Source organism: Chelonus insularis, unplaced genomic scaffold (assembly GCF_013357705.1).
Source record: "Chelonus insularis isolate UGA/USDA-ARS -01 unplaced genomic scaffold, ASM1335770v1 contig_358_pilon, whole genome shotgun sequence".
In the NCBI taxonomy this organism is placed as follows: Eukaryota; Metazoa; Arthropoda; class Insecta; order Hymenoptera; family Braconidae; genus Chelonus; species Chelonus insularis.
The window spans coordinates 845,289-870,825 of NW_023276522.1; the positions used below are offsets into that span (position 1 = coordinate 845,289).

The window sequence follows — 25,537 nt, forward strand, 5'->3', positions numbered from 1 at the left end:
GCCCACTAAAAAAATTATTGCTTTATAATAAAAATAATTCAAACGAATGAAATTGGTTGGTAAAATATTTGTTAAATAAATAACAGTCCATTGAATAGGGAATACTATATGATATATTCTTTATAAATTATAACAGATAATTGTTGGTGGTATCAAAAACAAAAGCAATATATATTTCGTCTTCCACTGCAGTTAAATGTCGAATTCACATATTTTATGAAATAATTATTATTTAAACTGACATTCCAACGAAATTTTTACAAATAAAAAGTCTTTTATATTTTTGAAATAGTATCAAGGAATTAAAATTTGGAACATATATTACAAATATTAATATTACATGATATTAATGTATTAAAAAATTAAGTATTTTATAATGAACAATAAAAAATTTTTATTATCAGTAAAAAACAAAATTTTTTATTTAATTTGTCAATTTTTGAAAATATACGATTCAAAATGATCTGAAATGATATTTTCTATGTATTCTCAAATATGGTGAATTAAAATTTATGATTCAATGAAAATGGTGCGTAATATTAATAAAGTTTTATTATTCAAAAAATAGATACATAAAGATAGTATAATCTATAGTACTTTTAATAATAATTTATTATTACAATTCAATAACAAAGACTAATAATAAGGTAATTCAAAAATAACAATAAATGATACCGAATGAATATAAAGAGGGATAAATTTTTTGATATTGGTAAATATTTTTTTTTTCAATTACATTTTAATAAGAAATATTTTTTATTAAAAAATCACGTAACTTTATTAATAATTAAAATAACTTTTATTACTATCAATGTAATTAAAAACAATTTGACCTCATTTATCTTTATTCCAATGTGTATTTTTTTCTTTCACAATATCAAATTTTACATAATTATGGTTCTCTTAAAAATCATACTTCATTTATATGTTGATGAATATTATATGCCCTACCTCCTCTACGTGATTCTTTCGGAACAATGGGAAGATTATTACTGTTGTTATTGATAATTTTTTGGTTAATAACATGGTCTATTGGTTGTTGGACATAAACGTAATCAGTTCGAGCTTTATATGAGTGGCCAATTCTTTCAGATGTTTTCAAAATATTATCTTGAGCACTTAAAATTTGTTTGAATCTTTCGTCATTATTTTCCTCTGACATAGTCTGTTTTTCATTCATATTGCGGGCATGTCTAAATGACGAAGAATTGGTGGATTCTTGACGTGTAGCAGCTACCGGAACGGTGTCCTTATTACTGTTGGAAACATTCATTTTCGGATTGAGATTGAGGTCGAGCCATTTGGAGAAAAGCGCAATGCCTTGTTTAGCACTTGCAGAAAATACTGCTAGTAATTCGCCTGGATTGATACCCATATCATCATCTTCTTCATCCTCTTCGTCTTCTTCTTGAGTACTGTCATTATTTTCAGTTGAGCTTTCCACTCTGAAATCATTTATTATAACTGTTAAAAAATAAGCATTACATTCGAATAAGTTTACTGTAATATTTTGATATGTAAATTTATTTAATTGTGCTTTTTTTTTAAGTAAAAATTAGTAAACTTTGTACTTTTTGAATTTAAATTATTATCGTTATAAAAAAAAATACTGTTACTCACGGGAATCCTTGAATTTGTCTAACTATACCCTGATGAAAGTTAAAACATCCAATAGCATAGGTAGCTTGTGGTGTACGCATTAAAGCAGGTTCAATCACTAAACATCCATCATAACCAGATTGTTCTTGGTTTTTAATCGATGTAAATTTGGCACATAATTGAGCCAAATCAGCAAGTAAATTCATACAAGTTGGTTTGTTAGCTGCATCAGCTAGAAAAGAATCCATATTGATTATTTATTAAATCAATATATGAATGACAAATGTTTGAATGATAATGATTAAAATGAATGAAAACATGTACCAATTTTAATTGTAGCATTGTGCACTGGATTATCACCATAATTGAGATTTAACGAAATATTTTCTTCCTTTTGTTTAATGTTAACGCATGCTGGCCCTCCAAGATCAATGGTCGATGTTAAATTTAAATCAACGCAACATAAACATCCAGACGTTTGGCAGAGGCATTTGGATTGAGAAACTGATGATCTGGCTTCTGTATCATGAAGATCCCATGATAATAAAGTTTCTATTAAACATTCAAGATAAATACAGTATAAAATACTAATCATAATAATATTTATTAATTTTATAATTTTTACAATAAAAGAGAAAAAAATTAAAAAAACAAATAAAATTAAAAAGATATAACGAAAGTTGCGAATGCATGCATGACATTACTACTAATTATTATGTTTAGAAAACAATAGTTGAATATTAATTAAAAGAGAATGTTAATCTTACCGAGTATTCCAGCAGACGAGACAGCAACAACTGCAAGCAAAAGGATGAGTAACAACTTTACTGCCATTATTCTCGTGGCTGGATGTTCTTATGCGACTGCTCGATCGTCCAGTCCAAACGTTCCCGGGAGAAAAGATACCACAATCGAAGAGTATCGGCGCCACTCCTGAACGTTCACCAGAGACAACTATGTATCAGAAGTGTCAAATAGAAAGAAAATAATAAAAAGAGAAAAAACGAGAAAGAAAGAAAGAAGAAAAATGACAAGAGATCCTGCCTGGCGAAGGAGCAACGTTAAATCTGGTCAAACATCAGCCATGCTCTTCACGTATACTTACAATCGTTTGTCCAAACGAAATGTTGAGGCTGGATTGGCGGATAACCGATGGGGGGAGTGCGTCGTTGGATGAGGATACAAGTTCGAGGGATAGGAGACTACTATACGGGCAAAGAACCTCATTTAGGTTACCGGGTGACCCTCTTACCATGAACGCAATATTCTCTCTTCTTTGCAGTCAACACTCCTACGTATACATTCCCATTCTTAAATTACTCTTTCTTCGTAAATTACCTATTGTCTTTACACTCTCCGCTTTATTCTACCTGGATTATGTTATTTTATTTGCTTTATTTTACATATATAATATATTTGTTATTATTTAATTATTTAATATTGAATCTGGATACAGTCAATTGTTTATCATTACTTTAGGTATCTTTTAAAAATTAAAGTTTCAACGACAAACTAATTTTTAAAAAATACCAATAGATATCAATCAAACTAAACAAAAACTAGTTTAAATCAGGTATTTCATTAATATTATTTATCCAAGCGAGGCTACATATAACGGTGCATAAAAACTTATTTGCATATTGAAAACAATGACGCCATTTGAAAGTTAATACTTTTTCCTATTTGATGAATACTTTTTACATGAGCTTCATTTTAATAACTGTTATTTTATTATATTTTAATAATCTGAGAATAAATAAATAATTGATAACGTTGTATTTATAATTATTAGTCATAAAAAAAACTCAATAAAAATACATCTATTAATACCTGATCGGTCCTAAAATAACAATACTTTTCCTGACATTGGATTCCAGTATGAGATTAACGATCATTAGCCAAGGTAAGCCGCTTCTAACCACTACTTTCTTCGACCCACTGACCAGAGAAAGGTAGTTTGTGCCTCTCCAAATGCTAAGAAATTCCATCACTATTTTCAAATATATTAATATAAAAGAAGCTTCATCTATTTACTCATTTTGATAATATTTCCTAATATCTTTTTATGTCTTTGTATATTTGATTAATTTATTGAATTCCATATTAATGTGGATAAACTATATTATATCAACTTAGATATATAAATTCACACATAAAAAATTTAATTACAATAAGTAATTGTCAATTCAGCACGTGAACTAACATATTATTGTTATATCAGAACATTTCATACAAGTGAAATTTAGATAAAAAAAATTCAGTGTCAACGACTTTCAAAGTTTATGCTCAGGTGCTTTAACAACTTTAAGGTGTTATTTATCTAGAGGTACATTAGAATGCTTAATAATTTTTTACGTCAAGTTTGTTGGAGGTGGGTCGACCGACTTTTAAAGTAACCTCAAAGGGTGGGGAGTTGGCGGCATCTTCAGTTGAACATTGGTCTTCGTAAGATTAACAGTTGAAAAAGAGTTTTAAATCTGTGAAGATTGATAATCAAATCGTTACTCTCTTAGTTCATTTTTTTTCTTCATTCGTTTTTTTTCTAAAGTTGTAAGTATTAAATTAGATCATTTTTTATAATAAATATAAATATATAGTTTTAATTAGTATAATTTCACATATATAAATTATCATTAATATTATTAAAATCGGATAATATTATTGTGAATCATATTTTACTTAATTCAAGAATAGTGTTTTGTTTTTTTAATTGAGTTAAATAATGTACACGTGTAATCATTCTAAATCTAAATCATAATTTTTTACAATAATAATATTTTTTTAATCATCATTATAAAATGTAACAATCATTTAGAAAAAGGAAATTTTTTTAAGGTAGACAATTACTTAAACTTAGACTTTAATTCAGGTCAATTCGTTATAATCGTAAAGATAAAATAAAAATTCAAAGAATCCTTAGAATACATCAGTACACTAACTCAACTCTTTTATAGTTTTTGTCATAAAATTGCTTTTTTCAGATTTCTTTGTTAATATTCATTGAAAACAATGAAGTTATCAACGGTCTTCGAACTGTTACTAATTTGCTTGCTGATAGCATTTGCAGCTTACGGAAGAATTATAGGTAATCATTTTTTATAAATTATATTTGTCTTTAATACTTGATCTAATGATAATTTTTGATAATAATGAGAAAATTATTTTCAATGTGCTTAGATCGTGATGATATTAATCGTCGACTTATAAGATCAACGTATGGCCAAGATAAGCAAGATTTTCAAGGCATTAGTATCATGTCTCTGAAACAAGCAACCGAAAATGTCAATAAGTACTGTGTTTGCAGTCAAAATGTTTGCAATTGCTGTCGAGAGTTTCACATTTCTCTTGTTTCTACTAATCGTCGAGGTAACATATTTTATATATTTTATAATGAATTAAATAAAATATATGCCCCAAAATTTTTATAACTGTAAAACCGAATCATAGTAGATTCCCGTTACCTACTATACTGACTGTCTTCTAATTATATTCGATTACGGTTCCAAACGCTAGTCTTTAACGGGAATATCTTGAATTGCTTTCTTATATTTAGTAGAAAAAAAGAGATAGTTTCTAAATTTCTTCAATCTTTATTAAGATTACAAAATTTTTATATAGATAAAATTATTTTATATGAGATGAAAATTTTCAGGATGTGTTTCTCTGCAATACAGAGGTAGAAATGATTTAGCTGTTCAGTTGAGCTTTGGTGACAACATCTTAACTAGTACTGTAATTAATGGTAAGAGATTTAAAATTTAAAACCAATTATAGATTTTAATTTTAATTTTAAATGAATTTATTTTAGGTAAAAAAGCACGAGCCATTTGTGTTCCAATGCCCGGTGGTTATTCAAAATTCTGTAGTCGAATTTACTCAATCGAACGCGAGGATGATGATCACTTTAAAGCATGTCTTGGTTTGGAACTGCAATCAGCTTCTGAATTAGAAGCATCTATGCGTGTCAGTTGCTTTAGATTTGGCTCTGATGGTATTAAACTTCGTCCAGCGGAAGAATATCCACCTGAAATTGAAGTAAAACCTGCTGAAAATGATGAAAGCGATGACGATGATGATATTTTCGGATTGGATGATGATGATGATGATGACGATGAAGATGATGATACTCCATCGAAAAATACAGCAACACCGATAAGTCAAACGGAAGATGATGATGATGATGACGACGATGATGATGATGATGACGACTATACATTAGGATTTAGTGCCATTTTGAATTATTTTGAGGATGATGATGATTCTTCAAAGAAAAAGACTACAACATCTTCCCCTCTTTTAGCCTTCACTATTCCAATGATCAACAAAATTACAACAGAATTACCTGCTACTATAGAAAATCACTCTATCGTTCCAACGTTGAAACCTTCTAAAGGGGAAACCGTTACATCAAGTTCAGAGAACTCGGAAAATTTAGATAAACCAGAAGAAGAAACAACACATAAATTACACGATGAAAATACCGAAACATCTACACTCTCTGATTCTGAAGTCACTGAAGCAGCTATAGGAACAAGTTCCACTGAAAATTTTTCAGTTGTTGCTGAAGAGTCTAACGATGTTAAATACATAATGCCATCGAAAAAACCATTTACTGTTAATGAAATTAAAGTTGGTATAAAAGAAAAGAAACCTAGTATTACGTCAACTAGTGTCAATGCCATAAAAAATGAAATCAGTAAGCCTTTTGAAAGTGTAAAACCCAATTCTCAACATAATGAAATAGAAAATAGTCACAATGATAACGATGACGATGATGATGATTTTTTGAGTGCTACTAGTTTAGATGACAACGATGATGATGATTTTTTGAGTGCTACTAGTTTAGATGACAACGATGATGATGATGATAATAATAAAGAAACCCACTTAGAAGAACACAAAGATGATGATAAAGAAGAACATGATGATGAAAAACACCAAGAAAATACCAGTATTGAGAATGAAGATGAAGAAGATATTGTCGTTGATGATGATGAAGATGATGACGACGACGACGTTAAAATAATTTCAGCCTTGATTTCTGATGATGATGAACAAAAAAAAGGAAAAGGAAAAACAAAAAAAGTTCATCGAAACCGTAGCACAACTAAAAAACCAAACGATGAAGATTCAGATTATGATGATGATCTTTTATCACGAAATTTGAAAGAAAGAAAAAGTAGAAAAAGACAAAGTAAAATTTTGAGACTGCAATAAATAAAATTTTTTCTACAATTCAATTTATTTATTTTATGTTTATAGAAATCATTAATATTAAATAATAAGATTTTTCTAATAATAATACCACCATATTAAAATTGATTAAGATTCAATTATTATTTTGTAACAATAGTTAATCAATGTCTTTTATTGAAATTGACATTTTTTATGGTGTTCTACCTCTTTGTAAAATGTATATGAATAATATTTATATGTGTATAATAATTTATATTTTATGTATTTAAAGTAATGATATTTATATTTATATAAATTATGAACTTTGAATTATTATAATAATAAAGTGTTTAAAAAATAATATTTGATTATTTCATTTGCAATTTTATAACCAACTTGTTGATTTTAATATCTATTCAAATTAATGACCTAACGTCATTAGTATTTCTTTAAATTTATTGGTTTTTAGTGAGTTTCCAAAACAATTTTCAAAGAACAAAATAAATTTTTTACATAAATAATTTATTTATTATTGTCTTCAATAAAAATTTCTATCTCTAATGATTTTTCATTATCATTTATCGATATTATTGAAAAATATTTAATAACTTTCTATATATATTATACAAAAAATATATAAAAAACATTTCTGTCTTCGAGAACAGACTTAAACTTTCTCGAGAAAGTTTTTTTGCATTGAACATGTGCTAATTTCAATATATTTTAATCCTTCTTTACTAGTCAACTCTGCTGTTGACAGCACAGAGTAAAAAATTCTGTTACATTTATATCATTTTTTATTAAGCTATGACTGTTTGGAGTTTATCATCGTTTTTTTTCAAAGTTAATAATATCTTTTTATGGTTGTTAATTGTGTTAATATTTGTGTCTCCATTTTCTTGTTCAATTGAAACCATTTGTATAAATGATTCTATCAAAACCTTCGCACGTAAGTTATAACATAAAATTTGATTATTCATAATGTCAATAAGAATTATCATTTCGGAACAATCAATTATTAAAAGTAGCATAAACTAGTTTGTAGTGTTTGAATTTTATAAAACGTTTTGGGTTAAATATATTTGAATTACATATTTTTTATATTTTTGATTAATTTAAGTTTTTTATCAGCTACTATTTTATTTTAATTTATGCTTTATATGCTCACTATTATATCAAATTAATTTTTTTTTAAAGATTTTAGACCAACTAATTCTATCTATTACAATTTGAAAAATTCTGAATCATTGAAAATTCAAACCAATGATTCTGAAAAGTTACCAGGATACCCTCTACGATTCATATCTAATTTTAATGGATGTAATTGCAATGGTTTAACATGTGGATGTTGTGCTGGAATCAGATTAAATTTATTAAACTTTGATAGAAAAGTTTGTACCAATATTACTATTGTACCTGAAGAATTTGCTGTTGATTTTATTATTCACATTGATGATCAAGAAGTCATAAAACAAAGAGTTACAGGTAAAATTTTCATCATTTTATAATTACTTTTATACAAATGTGGTTAAATATAACAAAATTTTTTATTCTAGGTAAAAATCCACCACCTCTTTGTGTACCTTTATATTTTATTCCTATCATAGATTTTTGTGCTCGACTTCATAGTATAAGTGTTTTTGATTATAAGATAAATATATGTATTGACTTTGAAACAAGAATAGCAACGCAACCAATATTTATTCTTCATTTTGATTGTGTTCAAATTGGCACTGATGGAATAAGTTGGAATAGACCTCAAAATCTCAATTTTATTGAACCACATCCAATTTTTTCAGCTTTTAATATTTCCAATTTATCAACTACAGAAGTTTATGATGAAGTTTTATTTGAACCAGAAAATATTGAAACTTCTTATCCGAGTAGTTATACTAATTTAACTCTTGATGAAATACATATTGGTACACTTAAACAATAATTTTAACTGAAATTTCAATTCTTTTTTATTTTTCCAATTTTCTTTTGTTAAACTGTTGAATTAAATAAAACAAATAATGGTATATTATAAGATAATTAATTTCATGGTTTCCATTTCCATCAATCAGTTGTTAAGATTAGAAAAATAATGAAAATGATTAAAATAAAGAAGATTAAGAATGTAATTAAAGCACTCAATAATCATATAAAATCTTTCGCTGGTAAACCTAAATTTCTCTTCATAAAATGAGGTCATTAAGCCTTTCAGAACAGTCGAGTGCTGTTCGTTGTTAAAAGCACTTCAGATTCATTTAATTCATCAACGAATTATTTTTACAAACTTATCAACTGGCCATAAAAACATTGAATATTATGGGCAATAATGTTCAACTAGTTTATTTTGTATTTATTTATTTTTTATTAATCCACCAAACTGAATGCTTCAACGAATTGGAAAAAAAATTAAATTTGACTTTAGAACCAATGTTTAATCAAATAAACTTTCGCAGTTCGTTTAAACAATCAAATAATACTAGTTTAAATAATTCGACTACAGAAGTGAAGCCAAGTGCTTGTGTTTGTGGTGGTGGATTGTGCTCTTGTTGTTCTCGAATTTTGTATGATACTTGGAAACAAAAAGCTTGTGTAGAAGTTACCTATGAACCAGATGAGTTCAGTTTCACAGCTAAAATCTTATTAAATGGTCGAGTTATGTATACACGAACTATTTCCGGAAAAAATCCAAGACCTATATGCATTCCCCTACCAAGGATCCCTGGAGTGAGAGCTTGTGTCAGATTTTATAACATTTATTTTCAAGGTCGAAATATTCATCTCTGCGTCAACTTAGAAGCCAAGTTTGGTGATACTACGCTACTTAAAGTGAGAGATTAAAAATAATTAAGTATTCTATTTCTTTCAAAATTTCATAATATTTTGCAACATTCGTTGCAGACAATATCCAATTTTGAATATTTAAAATTTTTCAGAATTAATGTACTGGATTATTTATTTATAGATACTACCTATCAATATTATCAAGATATATTAAATTATATGAATGAGAACAATAAACAAATTTTTACATTAAAGATTTTCTTTTAGATGGGTCTTGATTGTCTGAGATTTGGTGCTAACGGAGTTGCTCTTGTCAAACCAGAAGATGGTACTGGACTTGGAGAAGTTGAATTTTTACCTGACACTTATGATGATGACAATGACGATGATGATGATGATGGTGATGACGATGATGATTATGATGATGATTACTAATTTTAAGAATTATTGTTTTAATAATAATATTTAATAACAGGTATGTTTAGACTTTTAAGTAATTATTTTATTAATTAAATGTTTAATTATTATTTTTTTTATATACATTTCCCGGATTATGTATATTTTTTTAATTTATTAAATGTAAATATTCTAAATTAATAACAATAGTTTTAGATTCATTTTTGACCTAATAATAGGTGAAAGTAGTTTAAAATTTTATTGTAAAGATTACAAAATTTTAAATACAAAATATCCAAGCATCAATATATTTTATGACACTTCAGGATAATGTCATGTGTAATATTAAATTTTTATGAATAAATAACATTTTTATGTTCACAGTTCCTGAACCACTTTCACCTTCAGTTTCCCTTAAATGAAAGCATTTTTTGCTTTTATCATAGGTGTCCTATTATTAACATTTCCTACGGATGATCAACGAGCGGAAAAAACGACCAATTGTAAATGACAGTCAGTTTATATAAAGCTGTTGTCAGAATCTAACGTCTTTATTCAAATTATTATTTTTTTTTTTAGTGTATTTGCATATATAATATTATCATTATCTCCAAATATTATTATTTTTTAATATTTTTAACAATTTATCAGAATAATGATTGCTCATAATGAAAAAATTTTATGGAGCATACTAATTTTTTTTCAATTTTATTCATGTTTGGGTCAAACGAAAGAAATCAAAAACTTATTAAGTGATAAGTTAATAAATCAAAATGGTTATATTCATGAAACTAAACATTTTTTATTCTATAAATCGAATGTGATTTATGAACGATCTTGTAATTGTGACATGGAAATGTCTTGTAGCTGTTGTGAGTCTGTTGTATTGCTTTTTACTAAATCTCTAGGACAACGTAAGTATTTTTAGTTATTCTCATTTCAATAAATTCGTCTCATAAATTAACAATAATTATTTTGCTCTAGTGTGTGGTAATTTAATGTATCGCCCAGAAGGATTAAATGTGAACATTACTCTAGATGGAAATACCATCAGATCTATGACTGTTACAAGTAATTATTCAACTATTTTTTTAGATTAAAAATTAAAAAAAAAAGAAATTAAAATTGATTAAAAAAAATTTTTTTTTAGATTATCGACCATTAAAAATTTGTGCATTCATTCCAAAAAGTTTATTCTCTATAATATGTTTTAATATATTAGAACTGAATCTCTTCCCTCGATCAATCACAGCTTGTCCTCGTCTGGAAATAGCCACGAAAAATCAAAACTGGAAAATAAATTATACCTGTGTAAGCATCTCTACCCCAATGGGATCTGAAGTTGATAGTTTACTTGTCAATAACCCTAATCGATTAACAAGTGGAGTAATAAATCCATTAAGTATACTTGAAAATCAAACCATTTCAATGCAAAGTGTTTCACCACCAAAACAAACCCAATCACAATTATCAGCAATGACACCTGAAGCGATTAATATATCAAAATTGAATATAAGTGAAACAAAAATGACTCCTGAAATTCTTAAAACATTATCAACATCTCCAATGATGAATGTTATGTCATCGTCAAACTTTCCAGGATCACTTGCAATATCTACAAGTACTTCAAATATTCCACTTACAATGTCAGCTGATACTAGTTCCACTTCTAGCGTAATGATGAGCTCTAGAAATCTTCCATATACTGCTACTACAACATTGACTTGTAAAAAATCATCAGAGAATTCTAAAAATCAAACGAATTTCCGAAATTATCCAATTAATATTACCACCTCAACAACTGTGGATTCAAAAAAGTTTACACCATATTTTGAAAATACTCTTTCGATAAGTTCTCACAATCTTCCTAACTCTACCACCAATATGTTAGCCACCACTAAACAGTTTTCAATTATTTTCAGTACTCCTGTACCTTTTAATTATTCTTCCTTAATTACTGAAAATACTCAAGATACCACTGAAATGGAAAAAACAACAGCTAATAACGGTTCAATCAATTCTAAAAATATATCAACAATCAACAATATTTCCATGAGCACTCAAAAAATTGCGGAAACTTTGAACAAGACATTGACTCCAATAATTTCGATAATTCCTATTATTTTTCCAGATAATTATGCAAATTTATTTTCTGATGAATTAAATTTTAATGACACAAGTTTCTCAACAACTTCCAAACCATTTTCTTCCGGTACTGAAGTGATGAAAGATGAATCTACTGAAACACTATTAGATATTATGTTAACAACAACACCAACAATCGCGAATGATTCTAATCTGAATAGCGATGATCATACGACACAATCCGTAAAATTAAATTCATCAATAGAATTTTTAGAAAATACTACTACATCACACAACGTTTAATTCAGAAATATAGAAATGTATTCATTTTTTACATTATTTTAAAAGACAATTAACATTTTTTATCTTATAAAATACTTTTTAAACTACTTTAAGATAATACAATACCATATTTTAGAATAATTACCTTTATAATAAAAATAAAAAAAATTATTGAGAATTATTAAATTAATTATTATAATTTATTTTTTTCTTTGAAAACTCCATTTGTAGATAGGTGGAGCATCTTTTGTTCCTTCCTTTATAAGTATCGGTTTTTTAGATTTATTTTTTAATGCATTTTTTATTTCTAATTTTTGTTGAACTAATGTCAATTCTTTTTCTCTTTTTATTCTCTTTTCAAGTTCAGTGTACGCCATATGTTTTTGTTGCTCCATTTTAGCAAGAGTTTTTTCATCAATATCTGGCAATTTTATTTCTTTTAATCGATCAAGTTGTAATCTGTTTGTTTTTCGTTCTAGTAATGCTGAATGTGTTTGTAATTTCTTTGCTACATCAAAATTTTTTTCTTCTTCATTTCCATCAACAAAAAAAATATGTTTGTTTGGAGTTTTATTTGCTGCATCAATTGCATGTAATTGACTCTGCATTTTTTCAATCGCTCGATATTCAAGATTCCTTTTAAAGCCAATATACTTGAGATCCTGTGTTTTCATGAGTTTCATTTGTTCTTCAGTATACTCCTTAGGCTTGTCTTTTTCTCGATGAATTCCTTTTCTTACTTTTGAATTAATCATATGGAAATAAAATTCATCTGGATTTTTATTTAAAACCCTTTTTTTTAAAAGTTTTAGAATTTCTTGTTTTTCATTATAATCTTGAGCTCTTAATTTATAATCTTTTTTTTTCTCTAAAAGTCCAAGATGTTTTCGAGAATCCGGCTGGTGTCGTTCATTATAAGTTTTTTTGCCAGTTTTTGCTGCTTTTTTCCACGAAGACATTTTTTATTCTAAAAACACTTAATTATTAGATACAATCTAATTTTTTGTTTTTCAAAAAAATAAAGAAAAATTATTTTCACTTTAATTAAATTAAGATAAACTCTTTCAATGTACAAAACTTGAGCTAATTTAATTGAAAAAACTTATAAATTACAAAAAAAAATATACTATTATATTTAAGAAATTGAGGTTAGCTCAAGCTCTACATCATCTCTAATAAATATTTTTATCTTAAACTAAAACTAACCTGTATAAGATTGCAATACTAAACAATTTACATTTATTTGTTGTTGAATAGTTTGTTATTACTCTTAAATTTATCAAAATAAACCACAATAAATAGTATCTCCTATCTAATGCGAAAGACGTACAAGTTCTCACGTGTCTACCAATTAGTTCAATACATCTCCGTTAGGAGTACACAGATAATATATATTCATAACAAATTTAGTCAATTATATGATAGTGATTATATGTATTTAGATTATATGTAGTGGGGCGATAACTCTTTTTCTAGTTTGGCAATACAAAATATTGACAAAAATTTAAACGTAGTATGGCGTCTCACATTGCATCTGCAACTGTTCGTGCACTTAAAGGTAAAAGGATAATTCCTACTCGAGCGGCTCTTGTATTGGTAAGTTAGGCTAATAATAAATTATTTAATGGCTTAAAAGCAATCATATTTGTCACTTAACTAATTTTTATCTTTCCTGTAAAAATAAAGTAATCGTTTTGACTAGTATAACCTCACATATCGTAATATTACGACAATGAATCTTAGCAATAATTCATAAACATTTTTATTTTTAGACTCCAAATGCAGTAAATAAAATAAAAGACATTTTAAAAGATAGGACGGATGCTGTAAGTATTTATGTTAATATTATCATTGATTATTTAATTGTACAAATTAACAAATGAAATTAAAATTAATGTTTGGGAAATATAAATCTTAATGGGTCATTGGAGCTGTTTAAATTTACACAATAGCATTACTGAACTAAAATTATATTCTCAATTATATAAATCGATACTTATTTATATTATATTTTTTAATTTGTATCAATACTCCATTATTTCACGTTTTGAAAATTCCATTAAAACATTATATCTTTTTACATCTTATAATAATTTAAAATACCTTCTTCCAAAAAAGATTGGTCTCAAAATTGGTGTTCGTCAAAAAGGATGCAATGGATTAAGTTATACATTAGATTATGCAACTGAAAAATCAAAACTAGATGAAGAAGTAGTTCAAGATGGAGTACGAGTAATAATTGACAAAAAAGCTCAACTTTCCCTTTTAGGAACAGAAATGGATTATGTAGAAAATAAATTAAGTTCTGAATTTGTTTTTAATAATCCCAATATAAAAGGTACGTGTGGATGTGGAGAATCTTTTTCTCTATAATTTTTTAAATCACACAGCTTTATAAAATTAGCAAATTGTAATGAATTTAATTATTATATATATTTAATTATGGACGTACTCTTAGAAAGCCAGTGAATAGTTCTATCAACCTACTAAAATGATAAATCGTATATAACTGTAATTAATTATTTGATAAAATATATTTTTGTAGTCAATTAATATCAACTAGAAAACAGAATGATATTAAATAATTGAAATAATAGAAATATATTTATATTATTTATTCAAAATGTTATCATTTTTTTAAATAGTTTCTTGTCATTTGCTTTGCTCAACTGAAAAAAGTTAAACTGTAATAAATGTAAATAAATGTTTTTTAATGTTAATATTTATGAATAAATTATAATTTATATTTTCATTTAAAAATTTTTATTGTCAGAACCACTTTAATGCCATTGTTTTAGATTCTAGAATTTTTATTCTTTCTTCAACATCTAAAAATAAATATAAAAATTGAAATTAAAATTTTTATACTAATCACTGACTTCCATGTCATGTCTACAGATAATTTAGAGTAACAAATTATTAACATGTATGGTTTTAAAAAAAGGAAACATTAATTAATTTAATTTTAACGAAATTGAAAACATTCCTTTTCTAAAAAATTTATTCGCGGATTGGCGTCAGAATTGCGTCATATCCGTCGCCTTTTTATTCGTTAATTGATTGGTTGTTGAATTTATTGGCGGTAAATATTGGCGAAAAAGTGGAAACAATGATGAATTAAATGTTTTCTTACCGGATTGCGACTACCAGATGGTTCAGCAGCGACTTCGCGAACTGGCAACACGTTCGTATGCCCAGGTAAAGTGTTGCAAGACTAGAATTAATGAGTCTCCAAATTGGTAATGAAATCAGAAGACCCCAAGGAAATAAAAATATTATCAAAGACGATTGTGATAAGCTTCTATAAAGTTGTTAGTAAATTTAAATTAAAATTAACGATAATTAAAAAGTAAACTGCCGAGTTCAAAAATACATACATACATAAAAATACATATACACAAAAAATACACAAGTATTAATTATTGCTGTAATTATATTAAAGTTAAAATTAGTTTCGGAAAATAATGGTTTCCAAGATATAATTGATTTTAAATTAAAAAAAAAAGTTTTTTGTTTTGCCTGTACTCGGCTCTATATTCATATGATAATACCAATTTGCTTCTTAAGAACTACATTACCGATAGTTGTAATAATCAAAACTGCGTAAAGAGATGGTTTTTCGGGAGAATGGATATTCGTAGCAATGTATAGTTCGTCGCAATATTCGGGATTATAGACTTCTGGACTTATGTATACGTCTTGTATGGTTTAGAATTTTATAGAAGTTCCAGCTGTTTTTCAATTTATCAAATAATTTATTTTTTAATAGCCTATTTAATGATATAAAAAATCATACAAATAATTAAAAAGCATTAAATATATAATTGTGATTATAATTATTTACTAATTAAAATGAGTTTACACGACTGGGAAGAGGTAAAAAGGCTAGCAGCGGATTTTCAGAAAGTTCAACTAACGACTAGCTCACAAAGGTACATGTCAAGCTTTTTTTAAAATAAAAAAAAATTTAATTTTTGATTGAAAAGTAGTTTGAAAAATTCACTACTAATCTGGAAATATTATTGTAGACTTTCAGAAAGAAATTGTGTTGAAATCATTACCAAATTAATCGAAGCCAACCTCTTGAATGTCATCTTTACAATCGATGGTAAAGAATACGTAACTCCACAACACTTGGAAAAAGAAATTAAAGATGAATTATATATACACGGTGGAAGAATAAACTTGGTAGAATTGACAAAAATTCTAAATGTAGATTTTACTCAAATATCTAAAGTGGCAACGGAAATTGAAAAAAATGATAAAGGAATTAAAAGAATTTTAGGCCAACTAATTGATAAAACTTATATGATGAAAATTGTCCAAGAGATTAATGATAAACTCAATCAAGTAGGATTCATGAACATTGCAGATTTAACTCTTGACTATGATTTACCAGGAGAATTTTTGCAATCATTGATTGAAAAATCACTTGGAAAAACAATTTATGGTCGGCAAGATCAACAAGACCCAAAATTCTTTTATACTGAAGGATTTATAGCAAGAAATAGAGCTATAATTCGAGGCGCTTTATCTGCAATAACTAAACCTACTCCATTGTCTGCAATATTAGGACAGTGCAATATACCTGAACGAATTTTTTTTTGTAAGTAATTAAAAAATAATTTATAATTGATCTATTACAATAAGCATATTTACTTCCAGCAATTATTGATAGTCTAAGTGGATCGATGCAATTTCCTGGTGTAATATCAGGAAGACACAGTACTAGTGGAATATATGTGCCAACAATTTATTCTAAATGTCAATCTGAATGGGTAGATAATTTCTACAAACAAAATGGCTACATAGGTATTATTTAAACATCTATTTCCACTATAATTTTAAATGAATTATTGTTATTTAAAAAAAAATTTATGTTTCAGAATACGATGCGTTAATTCGATTAGGAATATCAGAGCCAAAAAATTATATAAAACGTCACTTTTCCCAAAATACTTTCGTATTACTACGAACTGTAGCTGTAGGAACCGCTATAATTGATCAAATTGATGCTAATATTGAAGAAGTAATTGCAACAAATTCATTTGTTGATATTTATCCATTAATGCCTTCAGTATTTACACCTGAAGATATTGAAACTCTTTTGAAGGAAGCTTTAAACCGTTCTAAAACACAATTTTATATTTTTGCCACTACAGTAATTGTTTCTGATGTTTTTCTACAAAAATTAAATAAATCTTTAGAATCATTAGCTGAAAAGAAAGCAAAAGAAGTTGTAGAAAATGGTAAGTGGCTACAATATATTATAGAAAGTAAATTAAAAAATTCAGCAGCAAAAAATATTGAAAATAAAAGAACGGACAGTAAAAAAGATGAAAGGAGGAAAAAAGCAGTAGGTGGTAAAGCCGGCGGTGGGACTCAAGGACGTGAAACTAAAATGAAAGCTGTCAAAAAGAAGTATAACCAAGGGAAAAATCATGAAATGGATTCGGATGATGAGAAATCCGTGAAAATGGAAAAATCTGAGTTAATTTTGGTTTCTTTCGAAGATTTAAAAAATCAATTAGAAATATATGAAAATTTGACTGATATTCCAGAGCTTTGTGATGAATTAATTAATTATTTTCATCAGAGATTAAATAAATTAGCATATCAAATTGCTGAGAAATTTTCTCAAACTAATAAAACCACTAATTTATCAGAAATAGAAGAAAAATTAAATCTTCTAATAAATAACATAAAAATTTTCGAAAAAGGGATTAAATGTCTTTCAAATAAAGAATCGATTTTATTATTATCGAAATATTTGATGAAGACATTAGGTACAGATTTTATCAATGAAATTCTAAAATTAGCAGCTCAACAAAACGTCATTCAATGTCTTAACAACACTAATAATGAAATGAGACTAAAAACACTCCAAGATTTGCCCGTAGATGTTCGGGAACCTTTAAATAATGTTCATGTAGCCATTACGAAAGGGTCTGTAGAAGAATTTTTGAATTCTATTGATGAAGCAATGGCTTCTTGTTGTTTAGTTTTGAAAAAATTTGATAAAAAAAAAGAAAAATCGTTGATTTTATCTCATCGTCAAGCTTTATTGGAGCAGCTAAGTGAAATAAAAGATCCTCCTTTAGCCCTTCATCTAGTTACGAGTATTTTATTTACAGCTGCTACTCAAACTGCTTTACATATATCTGGAAGACATGTTTCAATTATTCTGACATTTCTTCAAGATTATATAAAACCTGATACCTTTACTAAACTCATGCAATACCATGGTAATATTATTTGAACAATTATTTTATATTAATATTTATTGTTATAGTAAATATTATTTAAAAAATGTTTCTTTTTTAGATCAGGTATTGAAATTACTTAGCTCTGAAGATGAATTCACTAAAAATGAGACATTGAAATTACTCGAAGATGGACTTCAGCAGCTCAAAGATATTGCATTTAATTTCAAAGATCATATTAATGCTGTTTCTGATAAAAATCATGAGTAGATGTTGTAGAAAATACGTTAAAATTATGAAAAATTTTTTATATTTAACAAAGAGAAATCATTAAGTAAAAACATAAATTTAAAAGATGATTATTTTTTAATATTCAGGTAATGTCTATTGAAGCTTATAATAATATGAATTAAATTTCGATTATTAACTTTTATGGTTAATTTATATTTAAACAGAGAATTTGTAGATATATTAATAATTATAATGGATAATTAAATAAACTTATTTTTTTAAATGTATTTCAATAAAAATACATGAAAAGTTGCCTTTAAAATCGATACTAGCAAGCGGGAATCGCAATTTATCTTGTAAATGTTCCGATTCAAACTATCGCGGAATCATTGTATATATATTTTGCTGAATGCAGGTGATATAGGTATACAATACATGAAAGAAGTCAAGAAACCGACACAGTTAGCCCTCTACAAAGTAAATACTTTTCGGCTAAGTTTGACATGATTTCTTGTGTATCTTCTTCTATTCGTGGATTTTTATTTTCTTATTTTAAATAAAAAATTTTCAATAACAATTAAATTATTAACAAAAATTTCTATCATCCTATTATTATAATTAATTCTTTATACAGTAACTAATCTTATAAATAAAAAATTATATTCTAGTAATTATTGCGAATGTAACGTAATTGATCTTTCTCTAATCTTCAATATTCAATGATGCATTGATTGGGGTGTTAAGAATAATATTTAATTCCAAGATAATTAAAATTTACTGTTCTATTTAAAAAAATTTTATTAAAAAAAAAAAACTTGTACGGTGCAAACAATATGGAACTGGAGTTTGCTTTGCAACCAACCATGTTTTACTGATTGTATCCGTAAGTTTAATTTCCATTGATTTAAAATGATTATCTATTTTATTTTAATTTATTGCAATAAAATATACTAATCTTGAAATTAAGTGTATTTTACATAAAAATTACTCAAATTAACGGCTTAATTTGATAATAAATGTTTTAGGGTTATTTACTGTGAAATCATGAACACCTGTATCAGTGATGTCCTTGGGAATTATGCGAATTGTCTGCAAAATAATTTAACTGAAAAATATTATATAAGTGATATAGCAAGTAGATAAAAAGAAATAAATCTCATTACTTGAATTGAAATTTATAAAAATTAAATGAAAAGTTGATAGAAAATAATAAAAACATACAAAAACAAGTGAAAAAAATACTGTAGAAAGTGATAGTGCTAATTAGTCCTAATGCGGGGATGTGGATGTATTTCTATTTAAAAAAATGCCGAGACGGCAGTGGTATTTCGCTTTCATCTTTTGTTATTTTATGTTGGTGTCATATCAGTGTCAATGCTGATATAACTAATGCTGCAGCTTCTCATTTACCTGAAAATGTTGTGGCTCAAGAAATTTTTCCGACATCGGACAATAGTGAAAAATGCAGCAATATGACTTCTGATATCAACAACGGTAATTTTAATTTTCAGTTTGAATGACAAAGCAAGTATTGTTTATATACATCTTTAATTTTGTTTTAGGTTTGTCTGTTGTTGACCATGAATCTGCATATCCTTTTCAACCAACAGTGCCTCCACCATTTTTAACAGAAGCTTTTACTTGCCAGCCCTACCGTGGAATTTATGTAAATCACATATACTTTCAATTAGCCAATGCCTTCTTCTTGCTATCACATCTTGCTCCAAGTGGAATTCATGGTGTATTATATTTGAGATGCACTTTATTAATCGGTTGTGCATTTCTTACTTTGTGGGGATGGACGATAGTTTGTTGGATGGATGCTGCAATGTGGAATGGGCTTTTTGTTATTATTAATTTTTTTCATGTATGCACGTTACTTTATCGACTACGACCGATTAAATTTTCAAAGGAAATCGAAGAGGTAAATTTAATTAAGAGTTAAATAGAAACTAATTCTATAATAAAAATAGTATATTTCACACCTAGGGAGGAAAAGTAGACTAGCTCAAACCACGTGTAAAATTACAACCCGAGCCGAAGGCGAGGGGGGTAAACACGTGGTTTAAGCTTGTCTAATTGTCCTCCTTAGGGCTGAATATAATTTTTCGTCATACCTGAGTGGAAAGTTCAACCCCTCTCCAATGGAAAAGTGAACTTTCCGCGCAGGCATGACGAAAAAAAAATTTCCAAAATTATCTAAATAACCAAAAAAATACCTTATAGCAAAATCTTGCCGAAAATCGTTTTACAAATGAGTATTATTATAATAATTTATCTTCATATTTTCATTACACAATTTCTTTTAATTTAATTTCAACATATTGGACTAAAACAAATTACTTTCTTGTTTATATTAATTATTCTTTTTTGTTAATAAACTCACTATCAGACATTTGTAATTTCAGGTTTATGCGGCGACTTTTCAACCTCTTAGAGTATCAAGACATCAATTTAAAAAAATATTGAGTTGTATGAAAATTATAAGACAGTTAAAATATCAAGAAGTTTATGCACAAGAAAAAGTTACTAAAGTTGATTCATTGTCTTTAGTATTATCGGGAAAGTAAGTTTGTCAAAATAATTGATGTTTTTATTTAATTATTGATATTAAAGTAATTTATTTGTTTTTTTAGATTGGTTGTGTCACAAAATGGAAGAGCATTGCATATAGTTTTTCCTCATCAATTTCTTGATTCTCCAGAGTGGTTTGGAGTATCAACAGATGAATATTTTCAAGTAAATTATCAATCTATTCAAACATTATTGAACTATGTTTATTCAAGTAGTTAATAAAAGAATCACATTCATGTTCAGGTTTCTATTACGGCAATGGAGGAGTCGAGAATATTGCTTTGGCACAGAGATAAATTGAAATTAAGTATCATGAGTGATCAATTTTTACAAGCAGTCTTCGATCATATATTAGGTAGAGATGTGGTAAAAAAACTCATGCAAGTAAGCAAATTTTTTATTGAATTTAAATGAATAGTATTAATTAAAAATTATAATTTTAATAATAAGTTTCATGTATTTTAATACAATTCTAATTGTCTATTATTTTTTAGGTGAGTGAAACTATGGCAGCTGGTGGCCACCACAATCAAAACGGACAAATAGTTGGATTTGGTGGAATGGGAAATCTCGAAAATGAACAAGATACAAAACTTTTTGTTGTTAAAAAATCTAGTGATAATCACGGTATTACGGCCTTAATAAGTCGGCAGCTACAAGGTAAATACAAAATTTTTTTTTACTAGTTAAATAGTTTTCTACTACCATAAATTAATTTAGTTTTATCAAATAATCATATAAATAAATTATCTTTATGCCGTTTACTAAACAATATGTAGGATAATGTACACTAAAATATTTATTTTCGAAAATTATAGTGTACTCTTTTTTTTTTCGTTAGATTCCTTAAATATAATAAAAAATTACATTTTTTAACGTCATCTTACTCAAAGTAAATTTCCATTAATCATTTAATTTATCTGTCGCAATCATTTTTCTTTAATTATTAGTTGCATTACTGTATTGCATGTTTTTAAATCAATTTATTGTATGTTGTTAGTTTTTAACATATTTGGCTTTAAATGCACTAAATCTTACTCAGATAAAAAATTATGATGATCATAATGTTTTGGCAATTTGGCGTAGAATTATCAGATATTTTTCATCTGAGATATTGTTATATAATATTTGCTCATGTAAATAACTAAATAGTGCATGTTTAATTTTTTAATAAATTTTTATACTAGTTTTTTTTTGTTTTTTATGAATGTGAGTATGTTTTAATTAGACAAATTGTTATCATACAACTAGCTTTGAAGTAATTTTTCTGATAGAGTACTTAATATTACTATATTAAAAAGTACATTTTTTATGCACATTACTTAAACTGGTTAGAAAATTACCCATTTTTTCAATAAATAATAAATTATGTACAAAAAGCTCAGTTTTTCAGTAATTCACGTTGATAAGACATAAATTTTAAGATGCCGCTTGATATTTAGTACAAAAATCAAGTAAAATGATCATCCAAACCTTTATTTTGGCATAAATTTTTTTTTAAAATTAGTTTTTCTACTATTATAAAACTCATTTATAGCATCTTCCATCATTTCATTATTACAATTGACTAGAGGAGAAGGTAGGATTATGGTCCAGTCTTTAATATGGTCCGTTCGTTTATTTTGCGAGCTATAATTTAACAGAGTACATTGTAATTGAGTAAAAACAAAAAGTGACCCATAATCCTACCTTTTTTTTTACTCAATCACATTATACTCTGTTAAATTATCGCTCGCAAAATAAATGAACAGACCATATTAAAAACTGGATCACAATCCAACCTTCTTCACTATTGAAACAACCAGTTAAAATAGATCTGGAAATAATTCAAAGATCATTGTAAATTCGACATGTCATGCATTATCATCTTTATAATTTGGTTGGTATTTTTTTGGTTTCGGTTTGGGTAGAGGAGAGAGTGCCGCTGCTGTATACGAGCCCCGATGTGTTGAGCAACGCACTGCATCACTTAAACCACCTACACGCGCCTTATATACTCCCTCTTAATACCGACAAAACTGATATCCACTCCTCTGAGTCAGAATCCTCACGTACAAATATTACCAATCCTTAATCCAGATTTATGTTCGGTACATCAATGTGCACATCTGCTGTGTGTAAAATACGTTCGCCAATGCCAAAGGGTTACTCCATTTGTTCTTTTCTCCCCGGTCATAATCTCCAGGTGAGTTTTTCCATTCCTCTGTAATAAAAACAACGTTTGTTTTTTATTTTGTTGTTATTTATATGTGTATTCAATTAATTTAAAATTAGCCTTCTTCACAATAACGGTATGATACAACAATATTACAATATTGTTTTACTGTAAGATTAGGATTATTTGAATATTGGAAATAGTATTGTTGTTTTTATTAAATAAATTTAATGATATAAACAAAAAAATAATCGTATTTATAATTAATTGATAAATTTACTAAATTGAAAAAAAATCATTCTTAATTATAGTATCATTGATGGAATAATTTATTCTCATAAAACAAAGACCATTTTAAAGTTGAATTTGAATTTTTTTATATCTAATTACCTTTTATCAGTTGATAATTCTTACATTGATTAATAAAAGGTAAAGGTAGATTAATTAAAAATTGTATAGTGAATGAGACTTTGAAAATGTTCATAACATACCCAAATAATTATTCGACTAACCGACTTAAAAAAAAAAACATTTGTTTATTAGCTTTTGTCTACATGTGATCAATATATACATATGTATTTTATCAATCTATTTATTTTTTGCAAATTTATATAAAATCCTTTCTATCACCACTCTCCTCATCTCAAGCAATTCGATTGATTATTATTATTTTTTATTTTTAAATATCATCACTTTTGTTTTTTATCTTCATTATCTTTAGCTTATTTTTGATCTTTCAAAGATGTGTATAAACTTTTAAATCTATTTAATTTTACTATTTTTTTTTTTTAATTTCATAATGTACATACAATCATCCAAATTTTTATTACAATGTTTATCATGCAAAATGATATATTATGATATCAAGAGTGGTATTCATTACATAACATTATCACCATAAATTAGATTTTGTACCATTATAATTAGTATTATATTTTATAAATTCAACCATTGTTTATTTATGTATAGACGTAATTAATTATAGGCATCAGTTTGTATGAAATTTACAAATTTAGTAATGTATAAATTAGTTGATGATTTTATTAATTGAATATAAGACTAATGATAGAAAGTAATAATTGAAGTAACACTTTTTAGTGTGTAGCTATTAAAACTATATGAGCAGATGCTCGACTGATATTCTTTTTTATTTATACAGGTTTGCCTAGGATTAGATATTATTATTGTGGTAAGTTTGGCTAATAATTATATACTTAGAATTGATGTTATACATTGAAAAAATTAACTTATATACAACAAAAATTCGGAAATAGATTTGAAGGAATAACTTTTAATAAGAATCGATAAATTCAAACAGTAATTTTTTCTACAAATGTTATCTCAATTATTTATTTATTTTTTATGATATCAATAGCATCTGGTGATCCAAATGCCTGGCGATTGGGAAGAATTGAAGAGACTGACCACGAAACATCTGTGTAACACACTTCATTCATCCTTAGTGTCATCCTTTTACAGTCAATAAAATAAGATTGAACAAAAAATTAAACTAGGGCTGAGTACAATAAGTAACTGAAATAGTTACGATCATGATTAAGTCATTTCGGCCCAAGTCTAGTCTAACTCGACAGAATATATCAGTTTTCGCAACTATATAAGTATAAGTAGTGAAATTATGCGTAAAAAAGTGATAAATAATATTTGGAAATATAAAAATGAACTGAATATACAAGACGCAGTTGGTATTTGCTTATTATTATTTTACTTTTTTTTTACCATTACTATGAATATTGAACTACGAAAAGTTTTGAAAACCTCATCAATAATTATATGACAAGACGAATATTTATGTACTTACAATGCATTATCGATTGATAATGAAAAGTTAATTATTGAAATAAATATAAATTAGTAAATAATGTATTAAATCTTCCTTAATTCATCTCGCCAATATTTTGTAATTTGCCCTTACACTTTTATAATTTTGAATAAGTAATGTGTACAGTTTTAAGTTGAAAAATATTTCTATTAAGTCTTATTTAGAATTTAAGAATTAATAGTATGATTTCTCTGTTGATACAATTAAATGCTTCCATATTAT

General features: G+C 26.8%; 8 protein-coding genes across 16 annotated transcripts; 6 read left to right on the forward strand and 2 right to left on the reverse strand.

Moving 5' to 3' along the window:
- Window positions 1–827: 827 nt before the first annotated feature.
- LOC118066910 (uncharacterized) lies at window positions 828–15,567 on the reverse strand. Of its 6 annotated transcripts, none has more exons than XM_035083334.1 (5): window positions 15,446–15,567; window positions 2,367–2,553; window positions 1,924–2,151; window positions 1,621–1,831; window positions 828–1,445 (listed from the first exon to the last, which is right to left on the reverse strand). In XM_035083334.1, exons 2-5 carry the CDS (start codon window positions 2,431–2,433, stop codon window positions 911–913), a joined length of 1,041 nt encoding a protein of 346 aa, XP_034939225.1. In that variant the 5' UTR covers window positions 2,434–2,553; window positions 15,446–15,567; the 3' UTR covers window positions 828–910. The 6 variants fall into 6 exon arrangements, with proteins under 6 accessions (XP_034939225.1, XP_034939227.1, XP_034939226.1 ...); XM_035083336.1 differs by having other exon boundaries at window positions 2,367–2,532; window positions 15,446–15,501; XM_035083335.1 differs by lacking the exon at window positions 15,446–15,567 and adding an exon at window positions 2,705–2,979 and having other exon boundaries at window positions 2,367–2,532.
- Window positions 4,039–6,886, forward strand: LOC118066909 (probable ATP-dependent RNA helicase ddx10). Its single transcript, XM_035083330.1, has 5 exons — window positions 4,039–4,149; window positions 4,581–4,684; window positions 4,777–4,965; window positions 5,252–5,341; window positions 5,408–6,886. Exons 2-5 carry the CDS (start codon window positions 4,609–4,611, stop codon window positions 6,814–6,816), a joined length of 1,764 nt encoding a protein of 587 aa, XP_034939221.1. The 5' UTR covers window positions 4,039–4,149; window positions 4,581–4,608; the 3' UTR covers window positions 6,817–6,886.
- Window positions 7,526–8,713, forward strand: LOC118066992 (uncharacterized). The gene is made up of 3 exons (XM_035083497.1): window positions 7,526–7,723; window positions 7,972–8,259; window positions 8,331–8,713. Exons 1-3 carry the CDS (start codon window positions 7,582–7,584, stop codon window positions 8,711–8,713), a joined length of 813 nt encoding a protein of 270 aa, XP_034939388.1. The 5' UTR covers window positions 7,526–7,581.
- LOC118066993 (uncharacterized) lies at window positions 9,196–9,990 on the forward strand. Its single transcript, XM_035083498.1, has 2 exons — window positions 9,196–9,594; window positions 9,817–9,990. Exons 1-2 carry the CDS (start codon window positions 9,196–9,198, stop codon window positions 9,982–9,984), a joined length of 567 nt encoding a protein of 188 aa, XP_034939389.1. The 3' UTR covers window positions 9,985–9,990.
- On the forward strand, window positions 10,419–12,333 carry LOC118066994 (uncharacterized serine-rich protein C215.13-like). The gene is made up of 4 exons (XM_035083499.1): window positions 10,419–10,458; window positions 10,680–10,859; window positions 10,930–11,016; window positions 11,096–12,333. Exons 1-4 carry the CDS (start codon window positions 10,419–10,421, stop codon window positions 12,331–12,333), a joined length of 1,545 nt encoding a protein of 514 aa, XP_034939390.1.
- Window positions 11,955–13,801, reverse strand: LOC118066911 (probable U3 small nucleolar RNA-associated protein 11). The gene is made up of 2 exons (XM_035083338.1): window positions 13,519–13,801; window positions 11,955–13,279 (listed from the first exon to the last, which is right to left on the reverse strand). Exon 2 carries the CDS (start codon window positions 13,269–13,271, stop codon window positions 12,513–12,515), a length of 759 nt encoding a protein of 252 aa, XP_034939229.1. The 5' UTR covers window positions 13,272–13,279; window positions 13,519–13,801; the 3' UTR covers window positions 11,955–12,512.
- MagR (Iron-sulfur cluster assembly 1 homolog MagR) lies at window positions 13,725–14,900 on the forward strand. The gene is made up of 3 exons (XM_035083339.1): window positions 13,725–13,908; window positions 14,085–14,138; window positions 14,431–14,900. Exons 1-3 carry the CDS (start codon window positions 13,828–13,830, stop codon window positions 14,683–14,685), a joined length of 390 nt encoding a protein of 129 aa, XP_034939230.1. The 5' UTR covers window positions 13,725–13,827; the 3' UTR covers window positions 14,686–14,900.
- Window positions 15,568–15,998: 431 nt separating the features above from the next.
- Window positions 15,999–25,532, forward strand: LOC118066854 (E3 UFM1-protein ligase 1 homolog). Of its 4 annotated transcripts, XM_035083211.1 has the most exons (10): window positions 18,833–19,629; window positions 19,772–20,240; window positions 20,309–20,670; window positions 21,155–21,312; window positions 21,383–21,485; window positions 21,564–21,704; window positions 21,815–21,980; window positions 23,231–23,505; window positions 24,635–24,664; window positions 24,851–25,531. In XM_035083211.1, exons 2-8 carry the CDS (start codon window positions 20,027–20,029, stop codon window positions 23,392–23,394), a joined length of 1,308 nt encoding a protein of 435 aa, XP_034939102.1. In that variant the 5' UTR covers window positions 18,833–19,629; window positions 19,772–20,026; the 3' UTR covers window positions 23,395–23,505; window positions 24,635–24,664; window positions 24,851–25,531. The 4 variants fall into 4 exon arrangements, with proteins under 4 accessions (XP_034939101.1, XP_034939103.1, XP_034939102.1 ...); XM_035083212.1 differs by lacking the exon at window positions 23,231–23,505 and having other exon boundaries at window positions 18,832–19,629; window positions 24,851–25,529; XM_035083213.1 differs by lacking the exon at window positions 18,833–19,629 and having other exon boundaries at window positions 19,996–20,240; window positions 24,851–25,532.
- The last annotated feature ends 5 nt before the right edge of the window (window positions 25,533–25,537 follow it).

What these genes read in the sequence shown, in the direction of transcription:
- LOC118066910 (XM_035083334.1), bottom strand. Translation starts at nt 2,433, where the DNA reads ATGGCAGTAAAGTTGTTACTCATCCTTTTGCTTGCAGTTGTTGCTGTC. An exon ending in CTCGTCTGCTGGAATACTCG is followed by an intron (nt 2,152 to 2,366) that starts GTAAGATTAACA and finishes AATGTTTAATAG; the next exon opens with AAACTTTATTATCATGGGAT. An exon ending in CAATGCTACAATTAAAATTG is followed by an intron (nt 1,832 to 1,923) that starts GTACATGTTTTC and finishes ATTCTTTTCTAG; the next exon opens with CTGATGCAGCTAACAAACCA.
- LOC118066909 (XM_035083330.1), top strand. Translation starts at nt 4,609, where the DNA reads ATGAAGTTATCAACGGTCTTCGAACTGTTACTAATTTGCTTGCTGATA. An exon ending in AGCTTACGGAAGAATTATAG is followed by an intron (nt 4,685 to 4,776) that starts GTAATCATTTTT and finishes CAATGTGCTTAG; the next exon opens with ATCGTGATGATATTAATCGT. An exon ending in AACTAGTACTGTAATTAATG is followed by an intron (nt 5,342 to 5,407) that starts GTAAGAGATTTA and finishes AATTTATTTTAG; the next exon opens with GTAAAAAAGCACGAGCCATT.
- LOC118066992 (XM_035083497.1), top strand. Translation starts at nt 7,582, where the DNA reads ATGACTGTTTGGAGTTTATCATCGTTTTTTTTCAAAGTTAATAATATC. An exon ending in TTCTATCAAAACCTTCGCAC is followed by an intron (nt 7,724 to 7,971) that starts GTAAGTTATAAC and finishes TTTTTTTTAAAG; the next exon opens with ATTTTAGACCAACTAATTCT. An exon ending in CATAAAACAAAGAGTTACAG is followed by an intron (nt 8,260 to 8,330) that starts GTAAAATTTTCA and finishes TTTTTATTCTAG; the next exon opens with GTAAAAATCCACCACCTCTT.
- LOC118066993 (XM_035083498.1), top strand. Translation starts at nt 9,196, where the DNA reads ATGTTTAATCAAATAAACTTTCGCAGTTCGTTTAAACAATCAAATAAT. An exon ending in GTGATACTACGCTACTTAAA is followed by an intron (nt 9,595 to 9,816) that starts GTGAGAGATTAA and finishes ATTTTCTTTTAG; the next exon opens with ATGGGTCTTGATTGTCTGAG.
- LOC118066994 (XM_035083499.1), top strand. Translation starts at nt 10,419, where the DNA reads ATGATCAACGAGCGGAAAAAACGACCAATTGTAAATGACA. An exon ending in ACGACCAATTGTAAATGACA is followed by an intron (nt 10,459 to 10,679) that starts GTCAGTTTATAT and finishes GTCAAACGAAAG; the next exon opens with AAATCAAAAACTTATTAAGT. An exon ending in TACTAAATCTCTAGGACAAC is followed by an intron (nt 10,860 to 10,929) that starts GTAAGTATTTTT and finishes ATTTTGCTCTAG; the next exon opens with TGTGTGGTAATTTAATGTAT.
- LOC118066911 (XM_035083338.1), bottom strand. Translation starts at nt 13,271, where the DNA reads ATGTCTTCGTGGAAAAAAGCAGCAAAAACTGGCAAAAAAACTTATAAT.
- MagR (XM_035083339.1), top strand. Translation starts at nt 13,828, where the DNA reads ATGGCGTCTCACATTGCATCTGCAACTGTTCGTGCACTTAAAGGTAAA. An exon ending in CTCGAGCGGCTCTTGTATTG is followed by an intron (nt 13,909 to 14,084) that starts GTAAGTTAGGCT and finishes TTTTATTTTTAG; the next exon opens with ACTCCAAATGCAGTAAATAA. An exon ending in TAAAAGATAGGACGGATGCT is followed by an intron (nt 14,139 to 14,430) that starts GTAAGTATTTAT and finishes CTTCCAAAAAAG; the next exon opens with ATTGGTCTCAAAATTGGTGT.
- LOC118066854 (XM_035083210.1), top strand. Translation starts at nt 16,165, where the DNA reads ATGAGTTTACACGACTGGGAAGAGGTAAAAAGGCTAGCAGCGGATTTT. An exon ending in CTAACGACTAGCTCACAAAG is followed by an intron (nt 16,245 to 16,340) that starts GTACATGTCAAG and finishes ATATTATTGTAG; the next exon opens with ACTTTCAGAAAGAAATTGTG. An exon ending in CAAACAAAATGGCTACATAG is followed by an intron (nt 17,125 to 17,198) that starts GTATTATTTAAA and finishes TTTATGTTTCAG; the next exon opens with AATACGATGCGTTAATTCGA.